The 24,238-nt window shown below is 38.9% G+C and overlaps 3 protein-coding genes across 8 annotated transcripts in view; 1 reads left to right on the top strand and 2 right to left on the bottom strand.

Annotated features, from left to right (window-relative positions):
* The window catches only part of BTBD10 (BTB domain containing 10), a 54,178-nt gene extending 38,417 nt beyond the window's left edge, over positions 1–15,761 (bottom strand). For 2 of the 6 annotated variants that reach the window (XM_036428351.2, XM_036428352.2), the window contains exon 1: positions 15,185–15,377. Coding sequence is in view for 3 of the 6 variants with exons in the window: in XM_036428349.2 (XP_036284242.1) it covers positions 924–1,065 (142 nt within the window). In the remaining 3 variants the exon portion in view is untranslated. Of the gene's footprint in view, positions 1–923; positions 1,080–15,176; positions 15,379–15,746 lie in introns of those variants that run through there. The other 4 variants (XM_045577743.1, XM_036428350.1, XM_036428349.2 and 1 more) reach the window with 4 other exon arrangements.
* A 5,140-nt stretch (positions 15,762–20,901) lies between these two features.
* Positions 20,902–21,369, bottom strand: PTH (parathyroid hormone). Its single transcript, XM_045577771.1, has 2 exons — positions 21,284–21,369; positions 20,902–21,166 (listed from the first exon to the last, which is right to left on the bottom strand). Exons 1-2 carry the CDS (start codon positions 21,367–21,369, stop codon positions 20,902–20,904), a joined length of 351 nt encoding a protein of 116 aa, XP_045433727.1.
* Positions 21,370–22,812: 1,443 nt separating this feature from the next.
* LOC118713174 (non-histone chromosomal protein HMG-17-like) lies at positions 22,813–23,767 on the top strand (the record flags this gene model as incomplete). Its single annotated transcript, XM_036427571.2, has 1 exon — positions 22,813–23,767. A coding segment is annotated over one exon (372 nt), but the record flags the coding sequence as incomplete, so codon positions are not given.
* Between the last annotated feature and the right edge of the window lie 471 nt (positions 23,768–24,238).

Raw genomic sequence — 24,238 nt, 5'->3', positions numbered from 1 at the left:
TTCAATATCCCCTAATATTCATAAAGCACAATCTCAATGAAAACATGTTTATATGCAATAAGCATGAGGTTTATGAGCTGTCAATTAGCACCTTAAAATATCAGATCATAAAGTGTTCTAAATGAGGTGTTCCTTATTAAGCCACACAACACAGCACAAAATGAAAGCTTTAAAATTATAAATGAGCTGAAACTTTTGAAATAAATTTTACTTAATGCATTAGACTTTAAATAAATCCAGCAGAGTCACAACATAAAGACTGCTTTTCCCATTAGGATCATGATGACTACACAATATAAATTCATAGTTAAAAATGTATGGAGGCAAAGATTGTCAAGAGCCTATAAATTATCATATATAATCTATATACAGTGTATTCACAAAATAAAATAAATTCCTAATAGAGTTGTTGTTTTTTAATATATTTTATTGATTTTACACAGAGAGGAATTGAGAGGGATAGAGTTAGAAACATCGATGAGAGAAACATCAACCAGCCACCTCTTGCACCCCCCCCCACAGGGGATGTGCCCGCAACCAAGGTACATGCCCTTGACCGGAATCGAACTCAGGACCTTTCAGTCCGCAGACGCTCTATCCACTGAGACAAACCGGTTCCGGCCCTAATAGAGTTTTAAATACAAAAGACTAAACTGTCTTGCCAGAGTTCCCAATTAAATATTTCATTTATTCATAGGCTTAACTAAGGAGTTTTAACATTATATATTTACAAACAAATGAAAATTCAAATACATACAAATATAAGAAAATTGAAAGGAATGTTCTTCTAAAAGTTATTTAAGGAAAAATACAAATATTTATAATATTTTGTAACCCCCATCCTCTGACAAGACTTGTCACAACCAAATGCAGTTTGGTTTTTACCAAAGCTTTGATATGAGAAATATATATTTGATACCTACCTTGAATGTTTATAAAGTTTACGAGGTCTATTATGCAATTTCCGATCCCAATTCTCTGGATCACTGGAGTTACTGTCATAAGGATGAGGGCGTCCTGCCATCCCAGTTCAAGCTTTCTCACTACTGCTCTGAAAGCACACATGTAGCACCCATAACCTACATAAAAAAGTAGTGTTGACTTTTAAGTCTATTCCATGAAGAATAAAAGAGTCACAGAATTTTAAATACTTTCAGACATCACTGTGACATTTTTTTAAAAAGTGATATACAGAATTAAAAATACTAGACATATAAAATACCACAAGTTAGATTAAAATAAACACCAGAAGTATTTTTAGATACTTTTCATTTGTATTAAATTTGCTGCCACTCTGCAACAGTTTAATAATGTGCTATTTATATTTAGTAAATATATTTACCATCTGTGTACATCACATTTTCAAGCATCAATATAGTAGCAAAAAAGGCAAAAACAATTCTAGAAAATGATTCTTTCAGATGAAATTATACTTGGAATATATTGCTTAATACTGAAAAGTTTAAGATGCTTAACAAAGCATCTAATAAGATCAAATACCAATACTGTTAATTCTTTAGCCAAGTTAAAGACCTTAAATAAATTTAATATTTTTCCCAAATAAAGCATGTAAGAATCCTGATGTTTCCTTATAGTGCAATCATCATAAAAATATTTTATCAATATGATTCATATATTTTATGCCTGCTCATATGTGAGTTTTATGGTTTATTTGTATAATAGTAATATAAAATTATAAGAAAACTCAATACTTTTACAGAATAACTGGAGTAAACACTTTAAAGTACATTCACTTTCTAATTTAATCTTCACAATCATCTTACATGTAGGTATTATAATCTCTATGTACAGAATAGAAAACAGTCTCAGAAGTTTAGCAATATTGCCAAAAGTCACAAAGCTTATAAATGGCAGGATTATAAATAAAAATTAGAATTTATTATACAAAATCTTCATCTTAAAAAATGCTCTGATTCTAGTATTTTATTTGGAAATAGGTCAGATTTGATATTTAGAGATTGCAAACAAACACACACACACACACACACACACACACACACAACAGATGTAAACAATTTGTTAAGTCATACAAGAACCAAGTTTTCCTGATACTCCTATACCTATATATTTTCTATAAACTTTTCCAAATTGGATTTGATAAAAGTGAGGAGATGTGCATAAAATTCAAAGGGAACCCAGAATTAAGAAATACTATATTTTCCTGAGTTTTATAAAGTATACCAGCAGTATAATTTCACACACACAAGAAAAGTGGCAAAGATAAAGTCATTAAAATTGTGAGTCTATCTCAGAACTCAATAAAAGAAACACTTTCCTTTTAGAGAAAGTATTTTGCTATGTTTATACTTTTTTCCTTATAGTTACTTAGTATTTTTTTTACAAAGACAATTGAAAATCTTGTGACATACATATATAATACTTTCAACAATAAAGAATTATCATACATAATAAAAGGCTAATATGCAAAGTGACCAAACAGCAGAACAACTGGTGTGTGTGTTTGCAATCTCTAAATATCAAATCTGACCTATTTCCAAATAAAATACTACAATCAGAGCATTTTTCAAGTGCTGACCCCCAGGGGGCAGATGCTCAATGCAGGAGCTGCTCCCTGGTGGTCAGTGCACTCCCACAGGGGGAGCGCCACTCAGCCAGAAGCCAGGCTCATGGCTGGCAAGTGCAACAGCAGTAGCGGCAACCTTTCCCGCCTCCACAGCAGCGCTAAGACCCCTCAGGGGATGTCCGAGAAGGCCTAAGCCAGCAATTGGACATCCCCAAGGGGTCCCGGGATGTGAGAGGGCACAGGCTGGGCTGAGGGACCCCCTCTCCAGTTCACAAATGTCATGCACCAGGCCTCTAGTTTAAAATAAACAAATACAGATGCAATTATTTTTAAAATGAAAAGGAAATCTTATAAGTGAAGATTTTAACATAATAAATACATAAGTAGGTATATCAATGAAATAAAAATAACAGAAAAATGGAGAATTATATAATGGCTAATTTAAATGCTAAACAAATGTCACACTGTTCATTTGCTGAATGATTCTGGAAAAGAAACCTATTTTCTTAAGGATTGCTGATTAACTGAAAATCAACTCTGTATCAGATGACACAAAAACTATAAAATTATTTTGAAAACAAAAAAAATTCTCAAACTCATTTGAGTTTTTAGTTATAAAAATAAAAAATATATTTACTAAAAAGGAGATTTTTTTGCCTTGGCTAGTGTGGCTCAGTGGTTGAACAGTGACCTAGGAACCAAGAGGTCACGGCTCGATTCCCCATCAGGGCACATGCCTGGGTTGCATGCTCGATCCCCAGTAGGAGGTGTGCAGGATGCAGCCAATCAATGCTGTTTCCCTCTGGTCAATGTTTTTCTCTCTCTATTCCTCTCTCTAAAATCAACATTAAAAAAATAAAGATTCTGTAGAATGATATTTAGAGCATTTTTTCCTTATTTCATAGGTCTTCCAATAAACTATTTTATTTCAGGCATTAAAATTTCTTTACAAGAGTATTTTTCTCTTCTCCTAACCAATACGTTATAAGACACACCCCTATGAATAAGACAAGACACAAATGTCCATTGAGAAAAGAAGAATCCTAAATCATGAGATGCAGTGACTAAAAAAATATAACCACAAGGAATGGTTAAGGTAAATTTAGATTCACATTTCTCACCCTTTTACAGTGGGCACATCTAGCATCATGGAAATTCCAATATGACTTCATAATCAATCTTATTGAAATTAACAAGCATGTACTTTATAGCCAGCCACAAGAAACTAAAGAATGTTCAGATAAAGGCTATCAAAAAGGAAAATCCATTGAAAAATCATATTTCTATTTCATTTGTCAATAAAACTTGGTTATATCACCATGTGAAAGCTTTCTCTCTGATACCGTTGTAATTTAACCTAGTTATGAATAAAGGAAGGTCAAGTAGTATAGGCAGTTCATTTGTGCAGCTCTGCCGGTTTAGATGCATGTTTATATGCATGCTCAGTAAAGTTATGAGTGAAACAGGGAAGGTACTTACAAAGGGGACACCTGCAATACTTTCAACAATAAAGATTTAAAAAAAATAAAAGAATAGGAAAGGTATTTGTCAGTCACACTTGGGAACAGGTCATTGGCCAGAATAAGCTTGGCCACTGAAAGCACAGAAAGATGAGACATTAATCTCCTAAAAAAGGAGCTCACTCTTGAGCACTTGGCACTTGAGACTCCTGTTGCAGGGGACCTGATTGCTTGGTACTCCTGCATTTACCCAGGTGGCCCACAACTATATGGACCTCATCGACTCCACCTCATTGACTGCAGTTAGTCTAAGGCTAAACCAGACCAAGCTCCACCATGGAATGAAAGCTTTGGACACTGGCTTTTCATTTAGCTTTACTGAATCCCCAACTGCACACCCTTCAGGACCGAATTAAGGGAACTGGGACTTTTCAAACCCAATAATATAATTTTATGTAAATAAAAATCACTCATCCTTCCATGTAAGTCTCAGGGAATTCTTTTTCTTGAGATACCATTAAGGACCCCACTCCCAACAGCAACAAAGAAAGGCCATCCACACATTTCTCAGATAACATCCCCACTCCTCACTCCCAATAATCAGGGATACAAGCATAATAAAAATAAATGAAATTAAAGTTGGAGATATCAAAAAATAACATGCCTATGTTTGCATATACATGCTAGTGATTTTTAAAGGTTATCAATAAGCTATACCTATAACTACAAATACATAAAAGGCAAATCACACATTATATACTATTTTAAAATGTCTAATGATCTCTTCTATTTTAACTACTCTCTGTCCCGTAAAAATGACACTGTACTGATCTTTTTTCATTCGTTCATTCAAGCATTTACTGAACACCTACTATATATGCCAAGCAATTGACAAGAGGCTGAAGCAAGTCGGACATTGTTCCTGCTCTCAAAAAGCCTCACTCTAGGGAGGGAAAAGACTCCATCAATGGCTCCATATACCACTTCACCCACCTTTCCCTCCTACCTGGATAGTTCTTATACTGTTACCTCGCCCTGTTAACATCCCGTTTTCCCTATAGAAAACCTACTTCAAAATGTTCTTCGCTTCCCATTCATAAAGCTACACGCCTCCATTTAAACAGCCATCAGTAGGTCTCCTGGTTGACCTCTTTACCACCCTCCAATTCTCTATTTGCTCTGCGATAATGAGAATTATCTTTCTAAAAATGTTTAATGGCTTTCCATTTCCTCTATCAAAACTCTTTACTATCAAAAATTACTTCAAAATCTGACACTTGGATACCCAATGTCTACTTCATATTAGGCAAACTAAAAGTTTTTGTTTGTATCTTATCATTAACAAAAAAATAATTACTGGACTATTAAAAACGAAGATCTTAAAAAATGTCACAGAACATTAATATTTTTAGGCATGATAAAAAATATATATAAACTCTGCCCAGCTGGCACGGCCCAATGATTGACCATCAGCCTATGAAACCAGGAGGTCACGGTTCGATTCCCAGTCGGGGCAGATGTCTGGGTTGCAGGCTCAATCCCCAGGAGAAGGACTCTTAGAGTAGACAGTTAGATATTAACAATAGAGGAGAAAGCAAAGGGAACCAGACATCTGATTAAGCAGGAAAACATAGCTTAACAGTCACCCCACAGGAAAAAAAAACATCATTGTTCTGTCAAACAGAACAAAACATCAGGTACTAGTCCCTAACCGATTTGGTTCAGTGAATAGAGCATCGGCCTGTGGACTGAAGGGTACAAGGTTTGATTCCAGGCAAGGGCATGTACCTTGGTTGCAGGCACATCACCAGTAGGGGGTATGGAGGAGGCACCTGATAGATGTTTCTTTCTCATCCAATGTTCCTAACTCTCTATTCTTCTCCCTTCCTCTCTGTAAAAAAATCAATAAAAGTATTAAAAAACAACAAACATCAGGTAGGGCCCCCCCCAGTATGACTCAGTGTTTGAGCGTGGACCCATGAACCAAGAGATCAAGGTTAGATTCCCAGTCAGGGCACATGCCTGGGTTATGGCATCCATCCCCAATATGAGGCGTGCAGGAGGCACCAATCAATGATTCTCTCTCATCATTGATGTTTCTATCTCTCTCCCCCTCTCTCTGAAACCAATAAAAATCCTATATAATAAAAAGCTTAATATGCTAAGTGTCCAGTAGTCCAGTAATCCTTTCAACCAATCAAAGAGAAATATGCTAACAATATGTTAAGACTGCTCAACCGCTCACATGACAAGCACTGACCACCAGGGGACAGATGCTCCAACCGGTAGGTTAGCTTGCTGCTGGGGTCTAGCAGATTGGGACTGAGTGAGATGGACCAGACATACCCTGGAGCCCTCCTGCAGTCCCTTCCCAGCTGGTCAATTTCCCGCCTACCTCCCTAGCCCCAATTGTGCACTGATGGGGTCTCTAGGCCTGGCCGGCACCCTCTCCCAATACCGGATTCCTCGGGGGATGTCAGAGAGCCAGTTTCGGCCTGATCCTGCAGGCCCCAAGGGACACCACTGGTGCAAGAATTTGTGCACTGGGCATCCAGTATTTAAAAAAAAAAAAAATTGAGTAGGCAGGAAAGACAACTTTAAAGTCACCCTGGGGAATCTACCTTACTAATGGGAAAGGGGGAAGGAGAAAATGGTAAGGGAATTTCTTTTACTAGGTGCATTCCCAGAAGAAGCAAAACTATGTGGTATGAGCAGTAAGAACCAAAAGGGCAACCATAAAGGGGGAGGGCACAAGCCCCCGAAAATCCAGGAAAGCAAGTTTAAAAGAAACCCTGCTCTTTCCCAAACCCAAGAAATATAAGTTTTACAAAGATCTCATGGCAACCACTTGGCTTGCCCACTCTGTTCCTCTCCAAGAATGTACTATCATTTTTCGCTTTAATAAACTTTGCCACTATTACTTAAAACTTTCCCTAGATGAGTGTCCCTGAAATTATTTTTCCGTGACACTACAGAATCTATGTCATCTGGTAACAGAATACTGATACACACACCAAAATAGAACCTCAAAAACATTGTGGACAAAAGGAGCCACATGGTAACCTGACAAGCTCAAGGAAGGCCTGCATAGCAGTCTTACAAAATCTAAAGTAACCACAAAGTATGGTCTGAAACTAAACTTTAACTGCAGTTGTGGTGGGTAGTTGCCTCTTAGGCAAGTATCTTCCCTAAAAAGGACCACCTTTACCTTAACTGAGCTTATCGTCTTTTTGCATCTCAATAACATATCACTAAAATGTCAGGTTAACTTGTAACTTCCCCTTCTTCCAGGCCCCTCGGAGTATAACCAAATACCCTGAGAGCTAGAACAGATACCACAAATTATTTCATTGTTATTGTTATCATGTAAATTGTTGACTGTTAAGTATCCTGTACCCACCTACAGAAGTCTCTATCATTTTACTCTATTAAATCCCAGAGGTACCCCCACCCAGCTCCTTTTGCTTTTTCCCACCTCTCTTATCTATCACCAATAGATTTCATATAACCCAACTACGTCTCCTCCTTTGAGTAGACCCACCATTCTCTGGAGCATTCTCAGAATCCCAATCTTTGAGATTCTGCTTCCTGGCAGTTGTCAAAAGTCTGGCTCAAATAAACTCACAAAAATTCTTTACAGATTTGAGTGTTTCTACATTAACAGCATTATAAGTTAAATTTAAAAAAATTCAAAAAAGGACAGACTCAAAGGTTCCATACCATATATTAGGTCTAGTAATAATTAATGTCGTTTTCTAATACTTTAAATCGAATTTATTTAAACAATACAACAAAATTTAATCAACAATATAGTTGCCATTGTTTTCTACTACTTGTGCCCAACGCTCAGGAAGCATTTTAATCCCACTGTTGTAAAATTCTTGTGATTTTGATGCAAAAAATTCGGTCAATGCATTTTTGAGGCATTCTTCATTATTAAATTTTTTTCCAAGAAGAAAGTTTTGCAAAGAACGAAACAAATGGTAATCGGAAGGGGCAATATCAGGAGAATATGCAGGTTGAGGGAGAACTTCCCATTCCAACTGGCGCAGTTTTTCAGCAGTGATTCTTGCAGTATGCGGTCGTGCGTTAATCAGCGCGGGTTCTTTTTCTCTTAAAGCTTGGGCTAACCTTTCCAATTGGGCACTATACGCTGCACTTGTAATGGTTTGGTTAGATGGTAAAAGTTCATAATGAAGAATTCCTTTAAAATTCCACCAAACACACATCACTTTTTTCACATGCAAGTCAGGTTTTGGCGTGGGCTGCGGAGCCTCATTTTTGTCCAACCATTGAGGCCGCCTTTTCAAATTAACATACAGCACCCATTTTTCATCTCCGGTAACAATTTGCTCTAAAAACGGCTAACGGTTTTGACGAGAGAGGAGCGAACTGCAAATTGTGACTCTTTGATTACGGTTGTTGTCGGTCAACTCATGAGGAACCCATTTTCCAAACTTTTGGACTTTGCCAAGTGCACGCAATTGATTGGAAATTGTTTTTTGTGAACAATTTAAAGTTGTCGCAAGCTCTTGTTGGGTAATTTGAGGATTTTGCACCAAAAGAGCTTGAAGAGCTTCTTGATCAAAATTGGACACACGGCCTCGACCACTCTTGTCATCTAAGGAAAAATTTCCCTCGCGAAATTTCTCAAACCAACGCTGGCATTTTCTGGCGCTAACTGCATCTTGACCAAGAGCACTACAGATGTTTTTTGCAGCCTCACTTGCTTTTCTTCCTAATTGGAACTCGTAAAGCATGCAGTGCCGAATATGCTCTTCATCCGCCATCTTCTTAGCCCTAGTTTTGCAACAAAAACCAAACCAAACACAAACTTTTTCAAGCAAAACTTGTTAATTGCACTTCACACGTTCTGTAGATACCACGTGTTTGAAGGTTATGTCAATACAAGTCAACGCCAAGCAAGATTTTAAACGAATGCTTAAAAACGACATTAATTATTACTAGACCAGATATGTTCCCTCTAAATGAAACAGCTACATATAAATGTAAATTTATTTGATGGATGTGTTTCAAGATCACTGGGCAGAATGCTATTTTCTAAGAATAAATCAGAACAAAATGTTAACAATTATACTTAATTTACTATTTACATAGCATATATATATATATATATATATATATATATATATATATATTTATTTCATTTCATTCTTAAACTCTTAACAATTATGTTATATCTCCACTTTTCCTGGGAGGAAATAAAACCTTCAGGAAGGTTAAGTAACTTTTATGTCAGAAAGCTAAAAGTTGGCTTTAAACCCAGATCTAAATGATCCCAAATAAGGTATTCCAAGCAGAAGAGTATGGTTATAATTTTATTCATAGTTTCTAATCAAGTAATACTACAATCAGAGAATCACTATGACAGAATCTTACCCACAAATGTTAATTTCAGTTTGTGACAAAAATTCTACTAGATCACTCAACTACAAAGATAAAAATATCAAGTAATCAGATGTTTTACATTTTAAACAGAAAAATAAACTATTAAGGATAAAGATGCTTTTACATGGAACAGACTGATGTATTTCAGAGTCCTAAAGTACATGGATGGGTGAGTGGATGGGTGGGAAGTGATTAACCAGGGAATTTATATGCACACAAGAGGCCTGGTGCATAAAAATCTTTGCACTGGGGGGGAAGGGGGCCTGTTCCCTCAGCCCGGCACGCCTCCAGTGATGTCTGACTGCAGGCTTAGCCCTCTCACAGTCCAAGAGCCCTCACTCCTTACTGCCCGCCCATTCACTGCTCACCACTCAGCTCTTTGCTCCTTAGCACTGCCTCGGAGAGAGGCTCCCACCACTGCAGCTGTGCTCACCAACCTTGAGCCTGGCTCCTGGCTGAGCAGTGCTCCCCGTGGGAGCACACTGACCACCAAGGGGCAGCTCCTGCATTGAGCATTTGCCCCTGGTGGTCAGTTCCCGTCACAGTGACCCGCATTCCACAGTTTGGTCAATTTGCATATTAGGTGTTTATTAGAGAGAATGATATGCAGAGCCCATGGACACAGACAATAGAGTGGTGAATGCCTGCCAGGGGCGGGTCCACGGTGGAGTGGGTGGGAGGGGTCAATGGGAAAAAACAAAGGAAACATCTACAATGCTTTCAACAATAAAATTAAATTTATAAAAAAAGATGTTTTTAAAGACAAAGATAGCTTTCAGCATATTACAATTTTAAGAAATCTACTGTGACTTAAGATCATATATTAGACATAAAATCTTTCCTCTTTCCAAGTACAGTATTCCCCCTCCATCCCCTTATCCGGTTTCACCTTCCATGGTTTCAATAACTACCTGGTCCAAAATATTAAATGGAAAATTCCAGAAATTCATAAGTTTTGAGTGTGATGAAACCTCTCATCATCCTTGGGATGAATCATCCCTGTCCTGCACAGCCACACTGTATATACTACTTGCCCATTAATCAGTTAGTAATAGCCTTCTCGATTATTAGAGTGATTGTATCTTGGTGTTTGTGTACAAATAACCTTTATTTTACTTAATATTGGCCCCAAACTGCAAGAGTAGTGACGCTAGCAATTCAGATATGCCAAAGAAAAGCCATAAAGTACTCTTTAAGTGAAAAAAGTGAACATTCTCAAGAAAAATACTCATGCTGAAATCTGCAGTAAAAATGAAATCTCCTATCCATGAAATTGTGAAGTAAAAAGAAATTCATGCTGTTACACCTCATATTGCAAATGATGGCCACAGTACATGGTAAGTGCTTAGTTAAGATGAAAAAGGCATTAATTCTATAGGTGGAAGACATGAACAGAAAACATGTAACCAGGTATGCACTTGCACGTGCATGCATGCGTTCGTGCATGGTTACTACCTGAGCTTTCAGGCATCCACTGAGGGTCTTGGAATGTTTTCCCCTAGATAAGGGGGAACTACTGTACTCATCTCTTTGTATTCCCACAGCCTGCAACTAACATTTACCAACCTCTTAATCCGTCCTAGAGAGCATCTCTTTGAATGCCAATTGCTTACTTTCTATCTCAGAATTCTATATTACTACCTACTTAGCAAGGTAGGTCTCAGTTTCAAGGATGCTAAACTAAACCACAGCAAGCCATTAGCTTGAACCCTCAAACATTCTATCCAAGAAGATTAAAAAAATGTAAGTTCTTCCTCTATTAATGAACATCTATAACAACCTTTTCCTTCATTATGATGGGTTCATAACCAACCAAGAAACAACGTAATAAAGGAGTCAGATGAAGATAAAAATACGGCTGAAACCAGTGATCAAATTAATTTCAATTGTAAATTAAACTTAGAAGCATTTGCTTCTTCCTCACAGGGTCCAGTTTGCTCAAATAAATCTACCATTTAGACTCTAAATTTTAGAGGAATAAAGAAATGCATATCCTAAGAACTGGGAGCTCCAAAATAGATCCAGGAGGCACTGTATAAAAAATTCCTCTTAACCTCATTTAATTCTCCCTTAGGAAGCCATCTGAGGGCATTATAAAGAAGGGGAAAAGATACTTATCAGAAAAAACTTCCTAGTTTACACAAGTCATGGTAGAAACAAGCAGAGAGGAAAATGATGGCTCCCCCTAAACAAATATAACTTCCATAAATATACAACAAATTCAAACATAATCTGCTCCTATTTCACTTCTTATACCAGAGAGACAGGGATTTGATGAAAATATTCGATTAGCTTGACCTGTAAAGACTAGGCTAAAAAAAGAAAATGAAGGTTGCAAACTCCCCAAAGTAGTCCTGGCTTAGCTAAAATCTAATGTTCTTTGTATAGCCTTTGCATTAGTTATTATCAATCTAGTCATAAAAAGTAGAGCTCTTTGTAAAACTGCAATGTAGACAGAAAGGTATTTAATAGTTTTATCTTCCTTTTCAAAAATCTTTCCCTCACCTAGCCTTTCTCACCCTTACCCCAATAAAAGACACTGACCTTGCATCCTACAGTCCACTTCTTTCTTAGGTCTGATGTCTATATTTCCATTCTCCACAGTCCGACTAAGTATGAATTAATTAACGTACTTCATACTAATAAGTAAATGTGACTTAACCCAACAGGGTTCAATTCCACAAAAGTCAAAATGCTGAAGAAGCCCAAGTTTGAATTGGGAAAACTCATGGAGCTTCATGGTGAAGGCAGCAGTTCTGGAAAAGCTACTGGGGATGAGATGGGTGCTAAAGCTGAATGAGCTGAGGGATATGAGCCTCCACTCCAAGAATCTGTTTAAAATTCAGACATTTAATGGTGACAAATAAAAAAAACCTATTTGTGATTTTTAAAAGAAAATCATTAAATTCTACTATATATAAGGCACTGTGTTTAATTTACCAAAGTACAAGAAAAAATAGTTTAATCCAAATTAATCTTTTAATGGGCAATTAAAAGAGACACATGAGTGCCTGTTTCACATCACACACTCTCCCCCTTTTCTTTCCATCCTGTGACCCTTCCCTGCTCCCTACCCTACGAATCCTGGAAGAATTTCCAAGGACTCAAAATTGTTTCCAGTAACAGTTAATTAGTGGGAAAATGTGGATGGTATAGCATACATTAAACATTCAAAACCATAGCTGAGTAGAAGAGGGTCTCCTGGATTTAATTTTACCCATTAATTGCAAGTACAATAAAGGGCTTCTCAATAAAACAATTTCCTTACAAGATACCTTTAAATTATCTCTGCTAGGAACCATGAGTTACTAAACCATAAATAGTTAAAGTTTTTTTTTTTCTTTTGGTTATTTCCAGTTAAAATGTTAGTAAGGTCTAGCTGGCATGGCTCAGAGGTTGAGCTCGACCTATGAACCAGGAGGTCACAGCGTAATTCCAGGTCAGGCTTGACACCAGTTTGAGGGCATGCAGGAGGCAGCCAATCAATTATTCTCTCATCAGTGATGTTTCTCTCTCTCCCTCCTGGATCTCCCTTCCCCTCTGAAATCAATAAAATAAAATCAATGTTAATAAGGACCAGTTCAATTTGCCCTACTTTATTTAAAGGTTATTAAACTCAGCTGTTAAACTTTTTTATACTGTTTTGTTTGTTTGAATCCTCACCAGAGGACATACTTTCACTGATTCTAGAGAGGAAGTGAGAGAGAAACATAAATCGGTTGCCTCTTGCACATGTCAGTACCAGGGAATGGAACCCACAATCCTTACAGTGCACAGGACAAGCTCCAACCAATCTAGCCAGGGCTCTGTTTTCTATTAGACACGACATTTTTTCCCAAGCCCTCCTAGATTTGAATTCCAAACAAAATGGCATACTTGCTTTAAATCTTTTTTTTTTTTTTTTTTTTTTTTTGTGAACTGTATTAATTCTCACCTATATCAGAGGTCCTAAAATGACAAACAGGATACAACTATTGACAGATTTGGGTTTGGTTGGGCCACATAAAGCTATTTCCAGGTGTTTTAATTCATGGTCAGTATTTTTTTAAATCAAGAGGCTTCAAGCAAAAATCTAGATTTCCTGTGATCTCTGGCCCCGTATTCATGTAGGTACTAATCAAGTGGGCCTGAGAACTGGATGTCCCTTCTAGATGAGGCATAAACTCTCTAGTGCATTTCACTCATTTTCATTTTCATCTGCCTAGTACTTAAAGGCATGTGAGTTTGCTATTCATAAACAAGTCACCTAAATGTAAAAAGCCACAAAGCAGACCATAGCAGATTGCAACTTCATAGTTAATTATTTTAAAATCTCATAAGGCTTAGAAGGGTGAGAAAGAAAAATTCAGACTGCCGGAAGAGTGGAATACAGAAAGTAAAAAGCCCACCTGAAAGCTTTTTAGGGAGGGAGGGAAAAACTGGCGGAGGAATTCAAAAAGTATTTCTGAGACACCTGAAGCTTTTCCTGATTGAAGACCACATTACTCCATGGTTCCTCTTACCAGCTCAAAGCTTCAGGCCCACCCTTCCCACTTTCTCTTTATGTATAACAGGGCAGTTAGGTCACAAACTGAGCAATGTTAGAAACACTTGAGACACATTTAGACCTTCAAAAACAAGTCTCTCACACTTTTTTAACAGCCGTAATCCACCATCAAAAAAACCTTCCCCAAGTATTTTCAACAGCTTTCTGCTTTTATTGAAATGACAACAAACGGGGTCCTCATTTTCAATGCTTGGGCTATCAAAAACAGAAAAATAAATATTTGTTGGCCCTTACGGGTTTCATTCCTTATATATATATCCCTTAGTTCCGCTTTTACAGTCTCTTTCATTCAAAATGTATCCCTCACCTCCTCTCTAAAAAAAAGTGTTGACCAAATTTGTGTAGTTAGGGCGGGGGAGGAGGTACCCAATGGTCCAAACAACATCAACAATACCATGCTGCTTCATTGTTTGTAAATTTAAATTAAAACAAACAAAGACGCTTCAAGATGCACAAAATTTAAATAATTTTTGCATGCTAAATGCACGAAGTGACAAACAGGTGAGGCTCTGTCTTTAGCGTGTCTGAATTTGTGCCTTTTCATCACGGGACTCAAAAGTAAGAAATCCTTAGGACCAAGGATGGTCACATTGCCCCCACATTACACATTACCAAGGGGTGTCTCACCTCCCCGCACCCCATTCCAGGTAGATAAAGGGTGTTAGGAAACTTGAATCTGAATAAGGAAAATACACGTTTTTCTATGCAAGTTTTGGGAGAAAAAAAAAAAAAGCTTTACCACACGTGATGCTACCACAGCCTAACACCAAGCAACACATGACTAGGGTCTCACTCCTCTTCGCCCAAAGGGAGACTACTGGCCGCCTCACCCCCTATTGTGATGCGCCCTCCTCGGGGTGTCCGGGGGCGACAGGAAAGGGGCGGGGCACGGGGTTCCTCAGCCCCGGGAGGGAGGCATGAGGGTCCCGCCTTCACCCCGGGGGAAAGGCCTCCGGGCTTCCAATCCCAAAACAGCACCGCGGACCCAAGCCAAGCCCCAACCCGGCCTCTCAAAACTGGGTGCCAGCGACCAGAGCCCAGAACCCCACCCTCCTCGGTCCCCTGGCAGGGTGGGGGCCGCCCAGACCACGGCCACACCAGCCCGGCTCTCCAGCCCAGACTCGCCCTCCTCCCTCCCTGCTCCTCCAGAGCCCCCGCCGAGCCCAGCCTCCGGCACCGCCCCCACCGAGTTCCCCCCACAGCGGCGCCCAGTCACCCCCGAACCTGTGGTCCTCCGGGAATGCCCACGAAGGGCCTAGGCTGAACGCCAGGGCCGGTGACACCTCCGCTTCCTCCTCCACTGGCCTCCTCCGGAGGTGCCGGTGGGGACGGCCACTCGGGCGGCCGCGGCCACTAAGAGCCGCCCGGCAGGTTGCTGGCCGGCTCCGAATCCTCTTCTCGCGAGAACCCGCAGTTCAAAGAGGCGAGACTGAGCTGCGTTCTCGCGAGAATGGTGGCTTCTCTCCCCCCCCCCTTCTCCCCCGCCCAGAAGTGGGCGGGGCGCCGCGTGCTCCGGCAGTTAAGGCAGCCGCCGCGCCGGTGGGTGTTCGGTCTGGGGGCGCGGCTGCGATCATCATGATTAACACCCCCGACCCCCCCGCTGAGTGTGAAACCCACGTCTTCTCCCTTCGACTTCTTATCCCCGTTAGAGAAAAGCGGGCCTCGTTAGCAGCCCGGAGCTAGAGAAACAGCCCTGGGATCCCCCGAGTTTGTCCAGGGAAAGCGCGTTCCTCCACGGAGCACACTCCGAAATCGCCTCTACCGACTCAGCTGGGGGCACACTCACCGACCGGGGTTCCACGAAAGGCAGTGGTCGCGAGGGCCACCTTCTGGTCCCGAACGTGTGCACAGCTGTTTGTTTTCAAACGCTGCGGTGGCGGGAGCCGGTGAGCCCGCGGAGACGCCTGCAAACCCGCCGCCGCCGGTCGGGAAGCTTAGATGAGTGAGGTATATGCTCCCGGGGGTGCAGAAAGTCGCCAAGGAATAGTTTCAGCCGTTCAGCTTTACCTACTGTGTGCCAAACGCCGGGCTGTACAAACGAGGGGAAAGGTAAAAAAAAAAAAAAAAAAAAAAAAAAGACACGGTCTCCTCCCTCCAAGTTCGCACCCGAAAACAGATAATCCGCCGGAAAACAGATGATCCCATACATGTGATCATCCCCATAGGCTGAGTTGCTCCCGGTGAGCTGTGGGAGCGGAGGGAGGAACCCCCTCCACCTGCCACGTAGAGGAAGTCTCCACCAGGGAGGGACATGTGAGCTGAATCTTGAAGGATGAGTAAGAGATACCCAGTTTTTTTAGAAGATCGAGAGGAGGGGCTTTGCAAGCTGAGGTAGCCAAGAGGAAGAGAGCCGGCTTATTTGGTTTGAAAACGGAACTTTATTTTAAAACAACAGCTTTGAATCTCCAAGACTCCCTCGTGTGGGATAACCATAGTGTTTTCCAAAGCAGCATTTATACTGAGATGAACAGCTGAACTTGAACAATATAGGGTAGTAAACCGTCTCTTCCTCGTCGAAGGACACCTGGATATCAGAGCCCTATCCAAGGGAAACAGGTTATTATCCTACTACAGCAAGTTGTTATTATTGCCAACCTTCTGCTAAATTGGAAATTGTCAGTAATCTTTGAAGATTTCTAAGAAGAGCGATCTAAGCAGGAATGTTACAATACAGGTAATCTCATGGAGAAAATTTTTTTAAATCCTCAGGCAACAACGTCACCAATCTTGATTAATGATCAAAATTTTCTTCTATAAAATAAGATCAAGGGAGGTAATTCAATAGTGCAAGTTAGGGTTAGTGAGGTCTGTCAAACAGGAAATATTTCTTTATATCAAAATAGAAAACATTTTCTTAAAAAAAAAAGTATCTGTTATTCCTGTATATAGTTAACACCGATCTCCCTTTAGACACATTTTTTTCATAATACTACTTATATTTTATATATACTATAGTTTCATTTGGCTCACCATACTCTTCCTACAAATAAACGCAACACCTAAGAAGAAAATACAAACGAAGTAGTTCTAACCCTGCTGTGGGCCAGTCAGGTGTTCCGCTTTGCATAATTCCTAAGTGCTAATTCAAGATTTAGGAATTTTTCAGAAAACTCTGGAAAAATTATATCAGCCAGAAATTTTAGATGAAATACAGAGACTTTGTCTATGACAGAATCCAGTCAAATTATTTTATCTTGCTGTGAGCGACTTATACTAGTAGTTCATTTCATTGTGATTCCTTGAAGAGAGAGAGAGTGTGTGTGTGTGTGTGAGAGAGAGAGACAGAGAGACAGAGAGAGACAGAGAGAGAGAGACAGAGAGAGAGAGAGAGAGAGAGAGAGAGAGAGAGAAGCTAAAAATAAAGTTTTAGCTGCTTTAAAAGGAAAGTTAACCTTTGAAATACTGATATTAATTTGGAAGCATGAGTAGCAGCTATATATCCAATAGGTAATGCCATTGATTCACACCATCACAAACTGTTCTGCACAATAATTTGTAAATGCTAACTGAATGAAAGACCCTTAATGAAAGTCTTCCTTCCACAGTATCAATGCATGTACCAAAGAGGTCAATATGGAATTTCCAATTTAACAGAAACAAAATGTTTCATGTAGAAGCGCGCAAACAAGCTTCTTTGGTTGTCTATATCTTTGGACCTCATAACATGCTAACTCAAGATTGTTTCACAGCAGCGGATAGGATAGACTTTTGTTTGAATACTTTCTCAACAAATTAATAATAAATCACAGACCCAGAATCCTCTTTGCATTAAAATTTGGGATTTCTTTGTACTATAAGATTTGAGCACTGCCACCTAATGGCAGGAACATGAAAATAGGACAAAACAAAAAGGACTCTTCAGCAAATATTGGGTAAGACCCAGGATAAGAACATTAGGGAAGATACAAACATCATTAATATACAGGTTCTACTGGCATAAATGAGCTATGTAATTAAGTAACAAATAAAAGGAAAACTGTTATAGGGAGATGGAGATAATGTGCTATAGGAGGTCAGAGATAGAAAAAAATATTTCTATTTTATTTAGGTGGCTATACATTTGTCACAGCAATTTGTTCCCCTTAACTAATTCAGAAATGAGTACCTTTATGTTAAACACTAACAAAAACCTAAAAATATGAAGCAGGGATTAACTATAGTGGATGGTGAGAAAATAAATATCATGAGCTAGAAAGATAGAGTCCATGTTATACAAAAACATACATTTAAAAAATATTAGAGCCCTAGACAGTGTGGTTCAGTGGTTAAGCATTGGCCTCCATACAGAAAAATCTCAGACTCAATTCCCAGTCAGGGGCACATACCTGGGTTTCAGGGTTTGCTCCCTGCCCCCAATTGGAGTACATGCAGGAGGCAACCAGTTGATGTGTCTCTTACATCAATGTTTCTCTCTCTCCCTCCTTCCCTCTCTTCTACTCTCTCAGGAAAAAAATGGAAAAAATATCCTCAGGTGAGTATTAACAAAACAAAAACAAAAATGATTTTAGACTAATCTAATCAAGGGATCTTGACATTTTATAAAGAGAAGCAAGAGAGCCAAGACCGGTTTGGCTTAATGGATAGAGCGTCGGCTTGGGGACTAAAGGGACCCAGGTTCGATTCCGGTCAAGGGCATGTACCTTGGTTGCGGGCATATCCCCGGTAGGGGGTGTGCAAGATCGATGACTCTCTCTCATCGATGTTTCTAACTCTCTATCTCTCTCCCTTCCTCTCTGTACAAAATCAATAAAATATATTTAAAAAAAAGAGAAGCAAGAAAATCTTAGCTGGGTGTGTAGGGGAGGCAACTGATGAATGGTTCTCTTTCATCTCTCTCTCTCTCTCTCTCTCTCTCTCTCTCTCTCTCTCTCTCTCTCTCTCTCTCTACATATCCGTGAGTGAGGATTTAAAAGAAAGAGAAAACAATAATAAATAAATAAATAAATAAATAAATAAATAAATAAAATTAAAATAAATAAAAAAGAAAGGGAAAAAGAAGGAAATAGAAAAAAGAAAAGAAAAGAAAAAGAGAATAATGATAAATATATCGATAAAAAGGAAGCTAGGACAGCCGAGACCGGTTTGGCTCAATGGATAGAGCGTCGGCTTGGGGACTGAAAGGTCCCGGGTTCGATTCCGGTGAAGGGGGCATGTACCTTGGTTGCGGGCATGTCCCCAGTAGGGGGTGTGCAAGAGGCAGCTGGTCGATGACTCTCTCTCTCATCGATGTTTCTAACTCTCTATCTCTCTCCCTTCCTCTCTGTACAAAATCAATAAAATATATTTTTTTAAAAAAAAGGAAGCTAGGACAAACAGGGATGTGACTGAGAAGGGCAAAGAAGGAATTTCTAAGATACTGGCAATATTCTATTTCATAATCTGAATAGTGAGTAATAGTGTTCATTATATATTTTTTCTTGAAAATATACATTTATATTTTATACATGATTTTGTATATACAATAATAAAAGTAAAGTGCTTCTAGTCAAGATGGTGGCATAGGTAAATGTGGTGTGCCAATCCTCCCATAAACACATCAAAATTACAACTGAATTAAAATTACAGAACAACCATTATTCAGAACTACCTGGAATCTAGCTGACTGGAAGTCCTGCATATAGGGAATTAAAGAAGAAGCCACATTGAGGCTGGTAGGAGGGGCCAAGACACCAAACACACCTGTGGAGGATAAAAATCCAGAGGGATATCTTGTTTGTGAAGCTCATCCCTAAGGAGTGAGGGATCATAGCCCCACATCAGGCCTCCCAAGAGAGTTCCAGTACCAGGGAGAGAAGTCCCCATAACTTCTGGTTGTAAAAACTAGTGGGGATTGTGGCTGCATGAAGCCATCTGGGCTCCATATGCACATTTTAAATGCATATGTGGCTATGGTATTGGACAGCACAGAATACAGAACATTTCCATCATCACAGACAGCTGTATTGAACAGTATTGACCTAAGTAGATCAGAGCTGCATATTTTACATTCCTAAGTGCTTTGCTTTTATAGCACTTACAAAGTTAATAATGAATTAATGTCTGTCTTCCATACTAAATTATTGGCCTTGTGAAGACAAGAACTGTGTCTATTTTGCTTACCAGTGTACATCCAGTGCCTAATATGGTACATGGCAAGTAACAGACCCTAAATAGATATGTGTCAAATGACAAATAAATGAAATTATATTCTAAAATATACAAAAACTCTATTCCATGAAATTTGAAGTTCAGACTAGAAATATGATCAGTAGGTTTGTGTATAGGCAAATGCTTTTGCATTCAAGTTTCAAATCACTTACTCCCTTTCTGAGTATTTCATTATCTTTCCTGAAATGAAGAGGACAATAGTATCTAGCTATTGTAGTAAGATTTGGAGACCTGCTACTTTGATAATATTAAAAGGATGATGTTCAAAATATAATCAAACCATCATGTTGTACACCTTTAACTTATATAGGGATGAATGTCCATTATTTTTCAATAAAACTGGAAATAAGACCATTTTATGTTGTTCTTCCTAGTCATGATCCATTTAAGCATGTTCGTATTACTTATAACCAAAAAGATATTCTTATAACAAGTGAAAAATACTTAACATCACTCTTTTAGAATCATGATCATTAAATTTTTATTTTGCATTGTAAAGTGAGAGTTTAAAGAAGGCAGTTTTATACATTTATAAATTATTGCAATAACATACTTTAAAAGGAATAAACAGTCCAGTTGACACAGAAACAGAATAATTAAAAGACTCCTGAATAAAAATAAAATCAACATACTCAATTAAATGATAGCTATCATGGTTAGGAATGGATTACATGTAAAGTTTTGTGATATTAGAAATATTGGTACTTGGTGATCATAACAGAGGGTGGAAACATTAGCAGCATGTAATATCGTTGCCCTAGGCTGTCTGGAGCAGTGCTCTAATAGATGTGTTTTCACTGGGGTTTAGCCTTACTTAACACATCCACATCAGCTTTGTCTGCTTCTGCAAGGCTTTTTTGATGGCTCTCAACCAGGACATTGTCTTCCTTCCTCCGGGACCTCGGGGAAACGTCATCCTTGGGAACTATAGAAGCTCCAGCTCCGTGGGCAACAAAGTTGTGCACATCCTGCAGCTTCTTCTTTAGCCACTCCATCCTTTCCATCGCATTCAGATGTTTACCCAGGTTATGCATAAGCTGTATTTCACTCACAGATCTTCTGTAGGGAACAGAAACAGAGAAGCCACTCCATTAGCTCTCCTCTTCCCATCATAAAGCCAGCCCTAAAATTCCAATCCCCATGTCCTCTCCATGCAGAACAAGAAACAGTACTTACTTAATGGGTTTCCCATCTGACTTTGCAAAAAAGCAAATTGCAAACATGATGATCATTACTTTAACCATGTCTTTTGCAGACATCATCTTCACTAAAAAGGAAAAGCAAATGGCAGGTATTTAAAAAATATTTTTACTATTACAAACTTCATAATTAAACTTAGTTTACATTTCTAAGTACACAACTGTACACAGAGTGGTATAGCAACTTAATTGCATTGGTTTTCATGGAGGACTTTTGGAATCAGCCTCCTTTTTTAAAAAAATATATATTTTTACTGATTTCAGAAAGGAAGGGAGAGGGAGAGAGAGATAGAAATGTCAATAATGAGAGGGAATCATTGATTGGTTGCCTCCTGCATTCCTCCTATTTGGTGGTAAGCCCCAAACCCAGACCTGTGCCCTTAACTGGAATCAAACCCAGGACCCTTCAGTCCCAAGGCCCACATTCTACCCACCAAGACAAACCAGGTACGGCCAGACTCTTTATTTTACTGATACATTAGTATGTATTATATAAACACATAATTTGACTTAGAAATTAGACAGATTAGTTTTACATTCTTGGTAAATTAGTTTTACTTTTAAGGTACCTTTTTGAGACTTCTTGTGCAAGTTTTATTATATGAATTTTAAGCCACATGAGGAATAAAAATGCTTACTTTTTAGATTTTCCTCCTGCATTTTATGTTGCTTATGACTAAGTGCTTATAATTTGCTTGGAAAATGGCTAATTCTCTTACTTAGGTAAATTATTAACACTGTTTATTTACTAAGAAAATTTCTTTTTCATAAGTCAATGTCATTTCAGGCACTGCAATAATCATCATAGATACCAAATTAGTAGACTCTGATTTAGAGATATTTTTACTAATTTAATGCATACTTCTACCATTTAAAAGTGTGTCAAAGTATTTAAAAATCATCTAATTAATTGTAAGAATTTAGAGCTTTGGCTTCATATAAAATGCTTATTTCTTTTTTCTTCAGCTTTTTCTAAAACTATCTTGTCTAAGTATAATTTTTAGCACTTTCCTCTTTTGCTCATTAGCTTTTCATCTCAAAATAAACAGTCTTATCTTAATCTGCACTTCAATAATTGCAAAGTCTATTACTATAGAAGTACTTTTTCTTAGTGCTTAATGTTCTCTGTTTTAACATACCATAGTGTCACTACTATGCACTCCTATTTTAAAGGAAAACTAGAGACCCAGTGCACCGATTGGTGCATGGGGGAATCCCTTGGCCTGGCTGGAGATTGGGGGGAGGGGCTGTGAAAGGTTGGCTGCCTTGGAAGGTTGGCTGTGGGAGTGCAGTGACCATCAGCAGACAGCTCTGCTTTGAGCATCTGCCCCCTTGTGGTCAGTGCATGTCATAGCAACCCGGTCAACCAGTTGTTTGATTTTTTGGTCACTTAGGCTTTCATATATATATATATATATATATATATATATATATATATATATATATATATATATATGGCTTTATTTATTTTTGAAGTGGTGGCATCATTTAGAAGTGATATAAGAAACAGAGCAGTGTGAGGAGGCAACATGGACCCCAGACCAAGCAAAACCCACCCTCTGCTGCATCCCCTGCATTCTAGTCAGACTTCCCGCCACCGTCACCATCAAGCAGAAGAGAAAGGCTGAAGGGGATGCTACAGGAGATAAAACCAAGGTGAAGGACAAACCACAGAGAAGATCTGCCAGGTTATCAGCTAAACCTGCTCCTCCAAAGCCAGAGCCCAAGCCTAAGAGGCCCCTGCAAAGAAGGGACAGAAGGTACCAAAAGGGAAAAGGGAAGGCTGATGCTGGCAAAGATGGGAATAACCCTGCAGAAAATGGAGATGCCAAAACAGACCAGGCACTGAAAGCTGAAGGTGCTGGAGATGCCAAGTGAAGTGTGCACATTTTTTATAACTGTGTATTTCTGGTAACTGTACAGTTAGAAATACTATTTTTTATCAAGTTTTATAGAAATGCAGAATTTTGTTTTACTTTTTTTTTTTTAAAGCTATGTTGTTAGCACACAGAACACTTCATTGTTATTTTGGGGGGAAGGACATATAGTACTAATAGAATATATCAAAAGCTGGACTGACATGGGGGCGAGGGAGGAGAAATACCTTTCCCTTCTAGTTTTGAGAAACTTCCTCTTGGTTCCTGGGAGGAGGGATCTCTTGATATTGACACACATTAGCCACTTTGACACAAATATCTAATCGTGTGGGAAACTAAAATTCATTTTTATGTCATTTTCTCCCTCTCCACATTAAGCATAGACTTGGCGTTCTTAAAGCCTAGAGACCTATTGGGACCTGACCCCAAAAAACTGATTTCCAGTATGTTGGGCAATCTGAACTTTCCAGTGTCACCACTGAGATGGCCTCCCTCAAAAGAGCAGCAGCTCCTTTCTTGATTGTGGATGTACAGATTGATAATCTCTGCTAGTTTCATTTCTTGTCCTGAAAGTCAGGGTTGCCTTGTGAAAAGAAAAGTTGTTAAACAACATGCTCAGTGTGAAATGTCAACCCTCACTGTAAACTTTGGCTTTATCTCCTTTAGTATCCCCTTCGGCCTTTCTCTTGGATATGATGGCGATGGTGGCGGGACATCCAACTGGAATGCAGGGGATGCAGCAGCACATGGGCTTTGCTTGGTCCATGGTCCATCTTGCCTTCTCACACTGCTCTGTTTCTTATACCACTTCTAAACTTTCCCTATTTAGAGCATCAGGTGAAGACTTCACTGGGTTTTATGGTGGCTTTCTGATTTTGGTAGTTCATTGAAGAAAGGAGTTAGAAAGTTGTATACTGTTAATGATTGTCTGTCCATATCCTGTCTGAAATATCATGATTGCTTATGAAAAGCATCTTTAATAAAGCTGGATACAGTTTAAGATAAAAAGAATTAGTATAAGCAATATGATTTATTGCATTTATTTTCACTGTACT

This window comes from Pipistrellus kuhlii, unplaced genomic scaffold (assembly GCF_014108245.1).
Source record: "Pipistrellus kuhlii isolate mPipKuh1 unplaced genomic scaffold, mPipKuh1.p scaffold_m20_p_9, whole genome shotgun sequence".
Taxonomy (NCBI): Eukaryota; Metazoa; Chordata; class Mammalia; order Chiroptera; family Vespertilionidae; genus Pipistrellus; species Pipistrellus kuhlii.
This window is presented reverse-complemented; position numbering and strand designations above follow the sequence as displayed.